The 16337-nt window shown below is 36.9% G+C and overlaps 1 protein-coding gene across 5 annotated transcripts in view; it reads left to right on the forward strand.

The window, feature by feature from the left end:
* LOC108136797 (myosin-I heavy chain) overlaps positions 1–16337 on the forward strand; it is a 1412760-nt gene that overhangs the window by 361856 nt on the left and 1034567 nt on the right. For all 5 annotated transcript variants that reach the window (XM_041710095.1, XM_041710096.1, XM_041710097.1 and 2 more), the window contains exon 8: positions 654–1019. In XM_041710095.1, the coding sequence (XP_041566029.1) occupies positions 654–1019 (366 nt within the window). The remainder of the gene's footprint in view (positions 1–653; positions 1020–16337) is intronic.

The raw sequence follows: 16337 nt of genomic DNA on the forward strand, positions 1-16337 counted from the left end.
TTTAACCATCAATCACTCCCCGTATTCACCTGATATGGCACCGTGCGACTTCTACCTTTTCGGAAAAATGCATTTGCCGATGAAAGGAAAGCGTTATGCAGACGTAGAGGCCATACAAAAGGCTTGCACCGGCATACTGGCGGCCATACCGGGCAACGAGCTAAAACACTCGTTCGACATGCTTTTGGACCGTGCAAAACGCTGTATTAAAGCAGAAGGAGACTATTTTGAATAAAATAAATTGATTTTGCCGAAAAAACTATTTGTTCCCTCTTTTTTTTAAAGTCCTGTTTAATTTAGAACTCACCTTGTAATGCCCTTGGCGGCACTCATATGGGCCCAAGCAATATACTTGTAAGTCGAAAGCTTTCGTTTTGTGGTCCAAGCTGTGTATCGGATACGTACAACCAGAGTTATCTGTGCCTTAAGGGTTATTTTGGACACATTGCTGGTATAACACCTATAAAAGAGATAGCTCTAATTAAAGGCTAAACGATTCGTTTATACCTATTTAGAGTTTCCCCTTAAGTTTTTGGTACGTTCAGCTTTGACCATGTTTTAAGTATAAGTATAAAAAACTAAAATTTTAGTTATATTCGATATTTTAACCTTATTAATTAACTAATTATTATTCTGCTTATTTTTATTTCTAGTACGTCCAAGAAGAAATCTTCTTTAATCACGTTAAGTTCACAGATAATTCCCAGTGCTTGGAACTTATAGAAAAAGCTCCCCGGTGTGTGTTCAAGTTATTAACAGAGCAATGTCATATGCCAAAGGGTTCTGATTCAGCTTATTTGAACAATATGCACTCTGAGTTCGAATTTCACCCAAATTATATAAAAGGTTCTGATCGTCGTCATTGGGAAACCGATTTTGGAATAAAACATTACGCTGGAAGTGTAATTTACTCCGTTAATGGATTTGTGAAAAAAAATCGTGATGTGCAACAAGATGTTCTGTTTGATTACATGAGTTTCAGCGAAGATGTATTTATAAAGGATTTATCTAAATTTCAGGTACTTATAGTGAACGATGTTTTTGAATAATTAATCTATTTCAGATGAGGTATGATGCTTTGCTTGTAACTCTTTGTAAGACAATTATATTATATTCTTTTCCAAGGATGAAAGTACTTCCCTGACTCCGGCTTTAATTTCTACGGAGCCCTCAGAACTTGTATACCCTTTCAGAAAGTATTTTATTTTCAGTCAGAGGTTTGAAACGCAGTGAAGGAGACATTTCTGACCCAATAAAGTATATATATTATTGATCTGCAATGTCCGTCCGTCCGTTTCTACGCAAACTAGTATCTCAGTTCTTAAGCTATTTTCATAAAACTTTTCAAAAACTTGTTATTCTATTGCAGGTCGAACATGCATGTATCAATAGAAACAATCGGATAAAATTATAACTTCGCTATTTTTTAATTGATTTAAATATATTTCGATACATAGTAATTCACTATTTCAGAATTATGGTTTTAAGAACAGGAACGGAGTAATAACTATTCAAAAATAATCAAGGCTTCACTGTTGATAAACATATTGACATAAAAATCAAAATATTGTTGTTTTAAAAAATATTTAATTTTTGATATAGCTGCGTTTGCCTTCTTGCTTGGTTTAAATAAATTGGTATAAAATTTTTGAAATACATTTTTTTTATTTTCCAATTGTCTTTAGATTTTTTTGTTTTCCCAAACGCTGTGTGTTTGCTGGCATCGGCACCATTGTTAGGCCACCCGCCACGTATGTCGACTTTTGCCAATATAAGCCGTATGTTCCTCTGCAAGTTTAAGTTTTGGCTGTCCCTAATTATGGCGGACGTTGACGAAATCATTAAAGATCCCCTCTGCGCTGACGATATGGACATGTATAGCTCCTGGAATTCGAACCATTTTGTTGTTGACTGGATTTTCTCGACAATGGCTCGATTCTTGCTGTAGTGTTGGGTGTATGTATGTTAGACTTTGTTTTATAACCACAAGAAAAGAATGTACTGTAAAGTTATAAGATATATTGTTCTTTATTATATCGTCCGTTTAGATCGGGACTCATTTCTTGAATGCTCACTTAAGACTACGGTTGGCTTGGCTTACAATTCATATAGCTGCACGAGCAGCGCCGCGGCCAACGCTTATGTATCTCAATATATATGTTAATGTATACGTAAGTGTATTTAGGCGGCGCAAGCAGCGGCCGCGCATGAGAGGGAGAGTGTTATGCTCACATGGTAACCGAATGGTCGGCCGCGCATGCAGACATGCCGACTCAGCATTTAGGATGTGCATAACATTGTTGTGTGGGTCGAATTGCTTTGCACTTGAAGTGCTGGGAATATTCGGACATAAACAAATGCTACAATGTTATAGTGATATAAGCGGTACAGTGTGTACCCAATATATGAGCATACTACATCTCCCTCCTTTTGAAAAATAACGTAATCTATGGAGTTATTTTGTTAGTTATTGTGTTAGGTATATATATATATGTTTATAAAAATTAGCAAATTAATAAAATTCTTTTTTTTTTTTTTTGTTATTATTATTATTATTTTTTTTTTTGTTTAATATAGTAAATATTGGAAAACTTAGTGAAGTTGAAACTTTGAAAATTTATGCGACTATTTCTTATTATTTATTATAAAATGTATTGTATATTTGTATTCCTATATTTTCATTATAGTAAGGTAAAAGAAAATTTTTCTTATTTTATTTCCTTTTTTTTTTTTCTTATGAATGGCCATCCTACAAAATCTATTCTATAAAAAATTTTTAATCTATTTTTATGAACTGTCTGTGTTTTATTTTTCGCATTTAAAATAGTTATATTATTATTGGATTCTATCTTCTTTACTATATATGGTCCTGAATATTTAAAGTCTAGCTTATGGCCAGTTTCATTTTTTAATAAAACCTGGTCTCCTATTTTTAATTCAAAGTCTAAACTATTTTTGTCGTATCTATCTTTTTGTTTTTGTTTATTAGTTTCTAGCATTATTCTGGCTCTTTTATATGCCTGTTCTAATCTAAATTTAGATTCCTTAGCATAATCTTCTATATTATATAATGGTTCTATTCTATCTATGCTATTGAAAAGTTTTGATAAGTTTGGAGTTTTCCCAAAAACTAGTTCATATGGACAATAATTATGTGCCATAGAGGGTGTTGTGTTAAAGCAGTATACGAAGTATTGTAGCCACACATCCCAATCTGTTTTATCAACTGAGATGTATGAGCGTATGAACTCGTTAAGTGTTCTGTGGCTTCGCTCCACTGTTCCGACAGTCTGGTGATGGTGTGCAGTAGAATTTATGTTTTTGATATTTAAATTTTTACATAAATCTTCAATTATTGAATTTTTATATTCCGTTCCCATGTCCGTAATGAACGTCTTCATTGGACCGTACTTCAGAATAAAATCTTCGAATATAGCTTTTGCTATTGTTTTTGCACTTTTATTTTGAATTTGTATTGCTACAAGGTATTTTGTTAAATCGCAGATTAAAGTAACTGCGTATTCATTCCCTTGTTCAGACTTAGGTAGTGGACCGATCGTGTCCACGATTACCCTGTCAAAAGCTGTTTGCGGTGTTTCCGTAATTGTTAATGGGGTCTTCGTATGCGTGATTATTTTCGCTTTTTGACATTTTAGACATTTTCGTACGTACTCTGTAATATATCGAGTCATTCCTTTCCAAAAGTAATGTCTTTTGACCTTGGCCAAGGTTTTAGAAATGCCAGTATGACCTCCTTGAATTGGTTCATCATGGTATGTAGACATAATTGCTTCTTTTTCTTTTTCAGAATTTATTAGGGTCACCGGGTTGAGTAGCGCTACTCTCAATGATTTTAATGTTTTATTGCCCATTTCCTTAAAATTATCTATTGAAACGTATTCAAAGATATTTTCCCACGGTGCCACTTTGAGTTGGCTGATTTGATGTATACCGGCTTGCTTCTCAAGCCTTTGGAAAAACTGACCTAAGTCAAAGACTCCATTGGTATATAAATCGCTAACATCATATCTTGCAGTAACTTTTTTTCCATGTTTTAATAAACATAGCATATTTTTTACATGCAAGGTCACTACTTTACGTACTTCGTCATTGTTTATGACTCCGTATACGTTGGGCTTTGAAGCTTTTTCTATAGATTGCCTAGGCAAGTCTATTTCTTTTTCTCCTGCGCAGGATTTCTGTCTACTTTGATTTCTTGTAGTGACTTTATGTATATTTCCGGTTATACTTTGTAGTTCTTTGATGGTTATTCTTGATAACGCATCAGCTACGTAATTGTCTTTTCCCTTTAAATATTCAACTGTGAAGTTATATTCTTCTAATTCTAGCCTCATACGTGTCAGTTTGGAACTTGGGTTAGTCATTGAGAACAAGTATGTTAACGGTCTGTGATCGGTTTTGATAATGAAATGTTTTCCATAAATGTATGGTCGAAAATGTAATATTGCCCAATGTATTGCAGCTGTTCCTGCTCGGTAGTACACTTATTACTTTCTCCCTTGGTAAAAGCTCTTGATGCATATGCAATGGGGAGTTGGAGTCCGTTATGGTTTTGAGTTAAAACCGCTCCACATGCTTGCTTACTTGCATCAGTAATTATACAAAATTCTTTACTAAAATCTGGATATTGTAGCAAAGTAGGTTCCATAAGTTTTGTTTTTAAATATTCGAATGCGTTTTGGCATTCAGATGTCCATTCAAAAGGAATGGCGGCGAAATTTTTTATGAATCTTCTGTATTAATTGCAGAATGCTACAAAACGTCTTGCGCTGTCTGCATCGTGTGGGACTGGATAATTCAGTATGACGTCATATTTCTTGTCATCTGGAAGTATTCCTTTATCTGTGCACTTATGACCTAGAAAAGTCACCTCATGCATAAAGAATGAACATTTTTGTGGATGTAACTTTAGGTTGTATTTCCTACATTTCTCAAAAACGTCTGTTAATTTTTTAAGCATATGTTTTTCGGAACAACCTATAACTATTAAGTCATCCATATAAAGGAATGCTTGTGAAGGTTCAAGTCCAGAGAATGCAATAGTCATCATTCTCTGAAATGAATTTGGCGCTATTTTTAAGCCAAAAGGTAATCGTGTGAATCGATACGAGCCATTACTCGTTGAAAAGGAAGTTATGTCCCTTGAGCTTTTTTCAAGTTCTATTTGATGAAATCCTGACATTAAATCAAGACATGAAAAGTATTTTGCTCGACCTAGTTGGTCTAAAATATCATCAATTCTAGGGAGTGGAAATTTATCGGACAATAATTTTTTATTAATCTGACGATAGTCAATTACTAATCGCCACTTTCTTTCTTCGGAACCTGGAGCTGATTTTTTAGGGACAAGTAATAATGGGCTATTGTATTCCGATACTGATGGTTCGACTATCCCGTCGGTGATTAGTTTTCCGACTTGCTTTTGAATTTCGTTCACCTGACCATGTGGGCTTCTATAGTTTTTTATGTAAACGGGTTCATCATCTTTCAATCTCAGTTTTTGTTTGTAGAAATTATTTGTGCTTATTGGTTCGGATTCTAATCCGAATATGTCATTATATTTTTTACATAAATTTGTGAGTTGGGATTTGAATTGTGGGGGAAAATTTTCTGACAATTGGGATAATACAGACTTTTCTCTATTTTCTTTGTTTCCTTCAACTACTTCATAGTTCAATAGTGATTCGAATTTTAAATTGTTTGCACTGACCACTTTATCTTTGCTTGTTGTATTCAGTAGTCTTATGAAGGCATTTTGTGTTGTAGCTATTGTACTTGCTATATAAATTCCTTGCTCAATTTCTTGAGTTGGAATTAATATACTGTCTTCTTTTGAATTTAATTTTATTTTTCTAATGACTTGTGATCTTGCTGGCAGAAGAATTGAGTTATTGCCAGAACTGTATTCTATTGGAACATAAATTGGAAATTTTAAATTGTTTGGTCTTATTATAAGCCAATCTTCAGATGGCTGAAAATCTAATTGACAGTTGTATTTTTTAATAAAATCAATTCCTAAAATGCCATCACAAGGGACGGCTAAGTGTAAGTCTACGATATGAAAATCGTGTGGAATTATGTACTTGGTAGTCTGTATTTCAATTGATGTTAAGCCTTTTGATTTTGTGATTTCCTGGCTTATTCCCCGTATGTCTATTATTTTATTATTTTGTACGTTTTGAAATATATCTGAATTTTCTTTTACTATAGAGATTTCGGCACCTGTGTCTACCAAAAAGACAAGTTCTTTTCCAGTAGTCACATGGGTGAATGGGACGAATATATTCTGACTGAGATTAATAGTATGGACCGTTACTTTTTCTACTGTTGAACATTTAAAGGGGTTTCGGAGTTTCCCGAGGTTTCATTGGCTACTCTTACATTGCCTGTATTGTTGTTATTGTAGCCTCCGTTCGAGTTGCCACGACCCCTTGAGTTTCCTCTGTAGTTGCCGCGACCATTGTTTTGGTTGATATTGTTGTAGTAACCATAATTGTTACCACGACCACGAAAATTTCCTCTATAACTTCCACGTCCGCGGTTTCCGCCGCGCTGTGTATAATTGTTGTAGTAGAGGACCGAATTTGGTTGTCCAGTTGCTTCTGTGCAACTGTTTACGAATTTTGAAACTGCTTCGTTCATTGTGTTGAAGTTGCCGGCTTGCATGATAAGTTTTACCTTATCAATTGTGCAGTTTTTAGCCATTGCCTTTACTGCATGCTGTGTGGAATAACTTCTGGCTAGTTCTAATGTTAAGCCGTCTGTTATGTATGCACTTTCTAGAGCCTTCGTCATCTGCTCAATTTCTGATGTATATTGATTAGCTTTGCTGACAATACCTCTACAGTTTCGCCTTTGACGTTGCTTTTTAACTTTCGTTTCCAATTAGATTTCTTGCTACGCCCTATAGTTTTGTCTTTATTATAGAGACGGCTAGACTTTCGTGTTCGCCTTTTATTGACTCTATAATATGCAAGGCATCAATGAAACTGGTTAAGTTTTCTGCTTTACCATCGAAAACTGGTATAAGCTTTGATGCAGTGTTAATGAAGTCAATATTAGTTTGCGCCATTTCGAGATTATTCTTCTTAGTTATGTTTGCGCTTGAGTCTGATTCTGAATCTGTTTTATTATCTGCGTTTGATAATAAAACGGCTGGTATAGTAAGATTATTTAAATCTTCTTCCTTAATTTCCGCGTTAAAATTTTCTTGCTCCGTTTGATCTAAACCAGTTGACTCTTCCAATGTTGATTCTTCATCGGTTTCAACTGTTATTGCGGTATTAAGAATGGTAGGTACAGAGATATCCAAATTGAATTTTTCTTTTATCAATATTAGGTTTTCTCTGAGCCTTTGCAAAAATCTTGATACCCTTGACCAGTGGTCGTCATTTAATTTTCCCCGTTGCCCATGTATTAATATGCGCGCCTCGTTAAAACAATTTACTAGTATTTCTGCGTGTTTTTTTATTGTGCTCCCTTGAATCGGTCTGTTTTGATTAAGGGATTTGTAAGATTTATCGAACTCTGTTTTTATTTTATTCAATTTCACATACAAATCGTTCCATTCCATGGCAATATTATCTATGTAATTTTACCATGAGGACCGTGGTTTCACCTAGTATAGAATGGTAATCCACGATCTCTTTTACTGAGACGTATGGCAAAGTATTTAGGATTAAACCCTTTGTTTTTTTATTGTAAGCAAACAAAAGGCTAAACTCCAAATTGTACTTTTCCATATAAATATATTCGAACTCAGTGATTGTAATGAAGTTTTTATGGCAATGGAGAATATTTAATGCACGCATTCTAAATTCTGGATCTTTAGTAGTTATTTCCTCAAGACATCTATCCAATTCTATCGTGTTAAATGCCATAATTTTAGCAAAAATAATTAAAAAATTTTTTTTTTTTTTTTATATATATATAAGGGTATTAAATTGAGCACTCTAATCTTTTGAAAAGGAAAATTTTCTTCTCTCTTTTTTTTTTTTTTATATCTTATCTAGATCGTGTGCTCTACTTAAATATTTCTTCTTTAAACATTTATTGTGCAATTTGTATATTTTGGTAATAACACTTGCACTCAAGATGACAATGATTATTATTAAGAGTAAATGTACCCAATATAGGTCAATATTGTTTGATTCTACTTTATTAATAACGTTAGCAGTGGAGTCCACTGACTTAACGTCTACGATTCCCATTTTGGGTACATTCACTTCCAATATATTGGTATTATTATAATTAATATGAGAGAATTTATCTATTCTATTGTTATTCATTCATGTGAAAGGATTTTATGTGAATATACGTAAATATTTCTGTCTAGCTTTTAAAGTCTGAGGAGCACGCAGAGAGAAAAAAAAAGTGTCATGAAACAAAAATGTAGGAATTTAGTTATTGAAATCTGGTTGATTAAATCTTGTGGCATAATCGCATAAATTTTTTTTTTTTAATATTGAAAATTGGAAGAAAAAAAAATTGTGTTAATATTCATATAACTGATTTACAATATTTTGCTCTATATAAATCAATATCAGTTATATGTTGTTAGTATATAGCCTAACAGTGGTTAGTGTTTTTCGAGCAGCGCTTTCGCGCATCGGCTCGGGTTTAGAAGTTTATAATTAAAGGCAACTTAGGCATTGGCATAAATGCAGCCCTTGTTGCGTTACTTTGCTCGGTTACAAAGTATTCTGTCCAGTTCTTTGATGTTTAGGTCATGCGTTTCCCTTGCTCAGCAGGAGCAGGTGCCTCCCACGACGGTGCAGAGGGCGGACTGCCTTCCGCACTCATATTCCTCCTTCGTTGGTGTAGCCGGCGTCTGCCTACCACACTTCAGTTTCCATCGTTGGTGTAGAAGGATTTGCCATTCCTTCCACACATGTCCTGGTCAACTATTCTTTCTTTTTCTTACTTCTTTTATTTTTGTGTTGGTTTTGTATTATGGTTTTGTCCGGGCCTTTTGGGCTCAGGCGGCGCCGGTGCTGGTCATCTCACAGACTAATTACTGTTTTTATTTTTTATCTGGCTGGAGATTTCGATTTACGATTTTCGAGGGCGGCTCTGAAGAGCCTAACTTTGGACAGCCGAGGATTAGGGATCGGCTTGCATCGTCCACATTGGACGGCCACACTTGTTAAGCACTGGCTCAATTAGCCAAATTCGCCGATTTACGCATTATGGGGCCAAAATAACGAAAATTACACAGCGCACAGAGACAAAAATTAAACAGTCTCACTTCCTTCTCGCGCACATGTCACGGTCGCCATGTAGTGTTGGGTGTATGTATGTTAGACTTTGTTTTATAACCACAAGAAAAGAATGTACTGTAAAGTTATAAGATATATTGTTCTTTATTATATCGTCCGTTTAGATCGGGACTCATTTCTTGAATGCTCACTTAAGACTACGGTTGGCTTGGCTTACAATTCATATAGCTGCACGAGCAGCGCCGCGGCCAACGCTTATGTATCTCAATATATATGTTAATGTATACGTAAGTGTATTTAGGCGGCGCAAGCAGCGACCGCGCATGAGAGGGAGAGTGTTATGCTCACATGGTAACCGAATGGTCGGCCGCGCATGCAGACATGCCGACTCAGCATTTAGGATGTGCATAACATTGTTGTGTGGGTCGAATTGCTTTGCACTTGAAGTGCTGGGAATATTCGGACATAAACAAATGCTACAATGTTATAGTGATATAAGCGGTACAGTGTGTACCCAATATATGAGCATACTACATTGCCCTCTTCGAATCACCGTTTTAATCAGGAAAGATTTATAAAGCATGCCATCCGCTTTCCTCGCAACGCTCACCCTAGCACTCCCCACCTAGTTGCAGCTTTAATATTTATCAAAATGATGGAACTTCTTATGAATCAACTGTAACGACCTGATTTACTATATCTTGCTCATTTCGTAAACGTGCGGCTAGCTCAGAAAGGTAATGGGTTCGTTGCACCAAATTTATATTGGGAAATTGCCTTTAACCGTAATATAACTTTAAGGTTTATTTGTCTCCTTAAGTATAGCCTTTTTGCGGCTCTTATGCTACTGCTGCTACTGCTCCTCGTCTTTGTCCTCCGTATCGTCACTCTTTGTCGTTGACTGCTTGCAGGTGTCCGAATCGATAAAGGTCCACCGAGACTCTGGATGTAATGCGAACAACGTCGACAGGCTTCCTGCGGATTCATATTGTCAGTTGTTGATTTGTAGCCGGACGCAATCAATCTTTTTTGGCAGTGTGAAGGTTGCTTTGTTGATAATGGCTCTCACTCTATAGTCGAAAGTTCTCGGAAGGGTATACATGAATTTAAATGCTAAATTTCTCAAAAGTCTTTGGAGCTGCGCTCTTTGCAATTCCCGATGCTCTTCCGACTCTGGAATGTTCAAGGCCTACGCTGAGTGACTTCAGCCTTTTCTTTGGATTTGATGACATCGCTTTCTTACAACGGGTGCACTCGTCTGTCTTATTATTACCGGTCGGTTTTGATGCTTTTCTGATATCCATTCTGCATAAGCAAGTATCTGTAAAGCTGTTTTCTAACTCGATGGATTATAGCTCATATGCGCCTGAAGTATGTGAAGGCCCACCGTCACAACAACTCTTAAAACTAAAAACAACGACATTATTCGAACGCGCGCCCAAAGCCAACAGCACCCGGTCACACTTATTCGACGAAGTTATCGATCGCCGATAATCATTGTCCAATAACCCGATTACCAAAAGCGGGATTATCGTCATTGACACAGCACCAGACTAGGGGTGTCCATTTAAATACATCGATGTTTTTTTCGATGCAATACATAGAGGTTATGCATCGATATCATTCAATACATCACTTGCAAAACATCAATGTTTTCCCAAAATCGAGTAGTTCACATAACGTTCATAAAATTTTGTTATTTTTCCATTAAACTACATAAAAATATACAAATTTTTTAAGTTTAATTTAATTCCAATATTCTTTAGAAAGGCTTTGTAAAAACAACAGCTTATTAATCCGTTTACCTTTCAACCTATTTCGTTGGCGATTTACTATTTGCGCCGCTTTTGAATACAATTGCTCTGATGGTACTGACGTTCCCAAAGTCGGCAAATATTTACGAGCGATTTTATATAGTTGAGGGAGTTGAATTTCAAGATCTCTCCTAATTTCAATGGGTTCTCATTAAGCCTTCAGATTAGGAAGCCTGGCGTAATTCAATCGATGTTTTTGAAGAATACATCGATACATCGAGTGAATCGAGTGCCTTTCAAAAAATCGGACCGACGCGATACATCGTTCAGAAAACATCGATTTTTTCGATGCATCGATGTATATCGAATATCCCTACCCCAGACCAGTCACTTGCTTTCGACGAGCTTCGAGGAAACATCACCAAGGTGGAATATACTCGAACAACGAGACACGACGACGTCAAGCAGTGCACAATCGGTCCTTCCGCAACGCCGACACCAAGCAGTGCACAATCGTGAATCCCAGCCACGTTCATTTAATTACAAGTAAAAACTAATTATTAAATTAGCTAGTCACGAAAAATAACAACAGTTTATCTAATAAATAAAGGAAGGACGAAAAATAATTTTAATTGAATGTTATGTTATCGATACTTTTATATTATTTTTTAATTCCAGATTATAAAGTTGACTGGAATGCTGGCTTACTTAAACGGAAAAACAAAAGGAACTTGATAGCAAGGAATGGGATGTCAATTTAAACAGAACAGCATGTCTTATTATCAATAATTTATTTCACTGAAAATTTAAGTGCAACATCAAAAACGGGTTAGTGTTAGGGAAAATCTTAAGCGCATGTACGCGTGCAAATTAAATTAATTTTTGAAATTACTAGACTCCGTAATGACTCAGACCATGGAGTAAGTGCAGCATTGAAAAGATCCCTTCACGATGGAATTTGTCCTAACATGGTTGGACTACGGGACCCACTCAGAACGGTCATCCGAGCCCGAAATCCGACAACGATCGAGGCGGCCTACGAGTGGTGCCAAGCTTAGCAGAATTATATTAAAATTATATTTTATCAAAACAAAACACAAAACAATAGATTCAACTCGGCCCATAATATTAGAGAAGAACAAATCTGGTGGCAGAAATAACTACTCTCCTAATACTTATGGGCAGGATTATCGTGGATATTCTTATTCCTCGGCAAATCCGTACCGTACCCCGAGCTTATTTTGGAGCCATGGGTGAGAGAACTTTTGCTGCGAGCACATTCCACATCATAAACCTATGACTGCAAAACTTCAAGGGCTGAAACCCGAAATTCCTCCGATGGAAACTTACCCTCTCCGAGTACGACTACAACATTGGCTAAAAAAAGGGCTCGGAAAACGTCATTGCGGGTGATTTCAGTAGAATCGAACCGAACACACTTGTCAACGACGTTGGCCCACGTATTTTAGCCGGACTCCCATTAGCTAAGATTTCGCTTAACACTGTAACGATCTGATTTCTTAAATATCTCGTTCGCTACGTAAACGTGCGCCTAGCCCAGATAGGTTGTGGGATCGTTCTACCAAATTTATATTGGGTGATTGCCTTTGAGGAAAGATATCGCAAGGGTTGTATTGGGATCGTAAATAGATATAGCCTCGCGGCTCTTCCGCTAATTTTAATGCTGCTCCTTGCGACGTCGCTCCTCGTCGTCGACTGCTTGCTGGGGTGACGGCCCCACCGAGACTCTGGATGTTATGCGAACCTCACTGTCGGAACCGGCAAGGTGTTTCGCCTAGCAGGTAGAACTAGGTTCTGCTTCTTCGCCCAGCCACCTTTATCGCAGACTCTACGCAAGGACTCTCTGAGCTTGATTTAACCACGACCTAGCACACGTTGGACTTCAGCGTTGTAGTCTCAGTCTTGTAGACTTATAGTCGTTCGGCGTCTCGACTTTGCGATCTTGATCCTGGCACTCGGCACTTGATTAACTTGCTACTGGTCTCGCGTAAACGCAATCGCTTTGATTCTCACACTATTACTATTAGCCAGCTCGCGTGATCGGGTCCAAGGTCCACTGCCGCACCGTTAGTTCACGGTGCGTCCTCTTTGTGCAGGTCCGAAGTCCGCAAATCACCGTTCGACCTTGTTGCCCTTGCCGTGTAAGGGTCCAATATCCACGGTGTCTCCGCTTTGCCCGGGTCCAAGGTCCGTTGTTCACAGTTTTAGCTTGTTGCCCTTGACTCCTCCGGCATTCTCGGCTCTTCGCTGTTGCCATGCAGCTCTCCTGCATCGGAATTTTTGGGGAGTCTTAAGACTCCTCACAACACATTCAACACACAAGTTATATTCGAAATCGGCCAGACCCCTTCGTTTGTAGTGAGGGGTTCTCACTTATGCTCATTTAAAAATAAAACACGGACGCCTATTACTGAACTATCTTTCACCTTAGAAAGAGTAACGGATATTTGAAAACACATTTTAACACCGAACAAGACCTTAATCGTTCACTCGTCCGACGAAATTTTTAAGGTATTTCAAGAAGCTATATAAGATTTACAGATGTCTCATTGTTCTACTAGAAACTGTCGACCCTAACGAAAATAACAGCCTAATGGAACCCACTATTCTAACAACAATCATAGAGGGGTAAAACAGATATACCAGCATCTGAAAAAGGAAATTCACGTACCCCAACTAAAATCTCTGATCTCCCAGGAAATCTGGGATTGTGAAATCTGCCTCGCATTTAAGCACGATAGGTGTCCTCAGAAAACACCACCATTAATAATATTTATAACTTAACAATAATATGTAAATTCTGTAAAATTGCTCAAGCCTACCCACTAACCAAAAGAAACTCTATCCTTGTTATTAAAGCCTTGCTATTAAAACCTTCTTTTGCCAATTTGGAATATCAAAAAAGATAATACTTGACCAGGGGTCCGAATTCTCTGGAGCCGTTTTGAAGACTTTTTGGCTCAATACGAAATAGAACTACGTGTTACTTCTTTTCAACAATCAAGAAGTAACTCGACGGTAGAACGTTTACATTCCACTCTAACAGCAATTTTTAGAATAATTCTGTGTAAGACACTTTTTGAAACAATAATAACCTACAACAACGCGATCTACTCTAGTACGAATTTAACCCCATTAGAGCTTTTTAGTGGCCGCACTCACATTTTCGAGAAAACAGCAAAATTCGACAATGAAGACGATTATTTTCTAATGTTAAACGAATTTCAGACTGCAACAAAAAGGCGAATAGATCGCCTAAACGGAAACAGGTCTGACCCCCCCGACCTACCGGTTGGTACTTCTTTTTTTCGGAAGAAAAATGGGAGAAATATAATTAAACAAGGTTTTACTGGATATCGGGGTAACATTGCGAACTAAGAAAAAACAAAATCTACACAAACAAAAATTTAGGAAAGTTTCAATAAAAACAAATGACACATACACATACTAGCCACCCTTGAATATTTATACTCACAATGAAATTTAACAGATTGACCTTGGGAACAACTCAACGGCTCATTAGCGAAATCTTGCATAAAAATCCACCACTTATAAAAATCATCGTGGGAACAGCGAGAGTGGTAAAATCCTTTAACATTTTTAAGCATATAATTCATCTGAGCAACTATGAGGAATCTAAAATACATGAGGTGAGAAACAAAGAACAAGACCTTATAGGCAACTTTATAAATTCCTACCAGAATCAAATCTTTAAGCAAATGGATGAGGAACATAAAAACATTCCGTCTTTTCAATATATAGACAAGGATAATTTCAACATAGATTTACTTAACAAGCGCATAAATAATGTTGCGGAAAGCTTAATATTTGCCAAAAATACAAATAGTCCCGAAATACTTACTTAATTCAGTCGAGATGGAAAAAATACAAAAAAAAAAATTATATAATGTGCTTTCATTAGAATCCACTACTGTTAATTAAACACTCATAATCAACATACAAGTTCCGATTCTTTCCCAACAATCTTACAATTTGTACCGCCTCATTGCATTACCACTCAACAATACAATGTATGTAAGCCTATCAAATGTTATTATTAAGAATGATGTAGAAATTAAGATTACCCACCATGCATAAAATTGGGTAACACCGAATAACACGGAATGCCTCTAAACCTTCTCCACGACAAGGAAGCAACCTGCAGCACAATAAAGAGGGTTAGCCAACCACAGTTCTTCGTTCCCATAAAGTGATTGACGGTGATCCTCAACGTGGAGAATTTGAACATCACCTCCAACAGCATCTCGAGCAAGATCTTCAGCGGCTCTGTGCTCATAAAATACGATAACTGTTATATCTCCGCCAATGGGACCAAATACGTTGAGGCCATAAGCCTCCAGGCACTACACCCTAGCAATCAGGAAAATGGAGTGCCACTTCGCACAATTCTCGCCGCATTGTCTAAGCCAAGCTAGGAGGGGATGAGTTACCGCTGATATCTGTCAGATGACATCACCTCCACATCCTGCGGGAAATGTCTTACTAACTGTGCAAGCTGTGTGTACAACTGGACTACAAGCATCCGGCCGAAAATGCTGACCTAGGATACTACGCAAACACAGCATATTTACCCCACTCTTAAGCTAGCTTTCGGTTGTACTCAGAATTTAACTAGAAATCAGTATTAAAGCGACGCTGAATCGAATAAGTTGTCTTTATTATTATTAAATCTAAAACACCAAGCCATCCACACCCGGTCCACATTTACCTTTATTATAAAAACCAAGATTCATACAAGCCACTCCTGGACACAGACGTAACTCGAGCGAGCGGTGCTAGCGGGATCCGTTGGTGGTTTCATATTTCACTAACTTTTTGTTTTCTTTTTTTGTATTTAAGTAAATTAAACTGTTTTGTTGTTTTTGTCTTTGAACACTTTGGATTTTATATTGTTTATTAATTGTTTTACTCGTGCGGTATCGCTAAACGTTGTAGGGGACAACCCTATTCACTTTTTTTAAGGCCCGAATATTCATCACAATCCGGACACGTGTAGAATAGAAATATACACCAGGTTGTAAAATACTTCTGCAATTTATTGATTGTGGTCGATGACTTCGATGGTACAATAAGCTCTTTCGTTTTTAGATAAGTTTCTGCAAATAATATTGTTTTTGTATTATTGTTTTTGTTTCTTCGTCGGTGTATTTCTTCTTTAAATTTCTTTATTATTGATTTGCAGATGTCTTTTGGGCAATGGTGCAGAGGGCACGCTCAATATCATTACTCGCGGCCGAACTTCTTGCGCAGGTTCCGCTTATGCATCACATAGGCATTGATCAGCAAATTAAGGAATAAGAAA

Source organism: Drosophila elegans, unplaced genomic scaffold (assembly GCF_018152505.1).
Source record: "Drosophila elegans isolate 14027-0461.03 unplaced genomic scaffold, ASM1815250v1 contig_767, whole genome shotgun sequence".
Lineage (NCBI taxonomy): Eukaryota > Metazoa > Arthropoda > Insecta > Diptera > Drosophilidae > Drosophila > Drosophila elegans.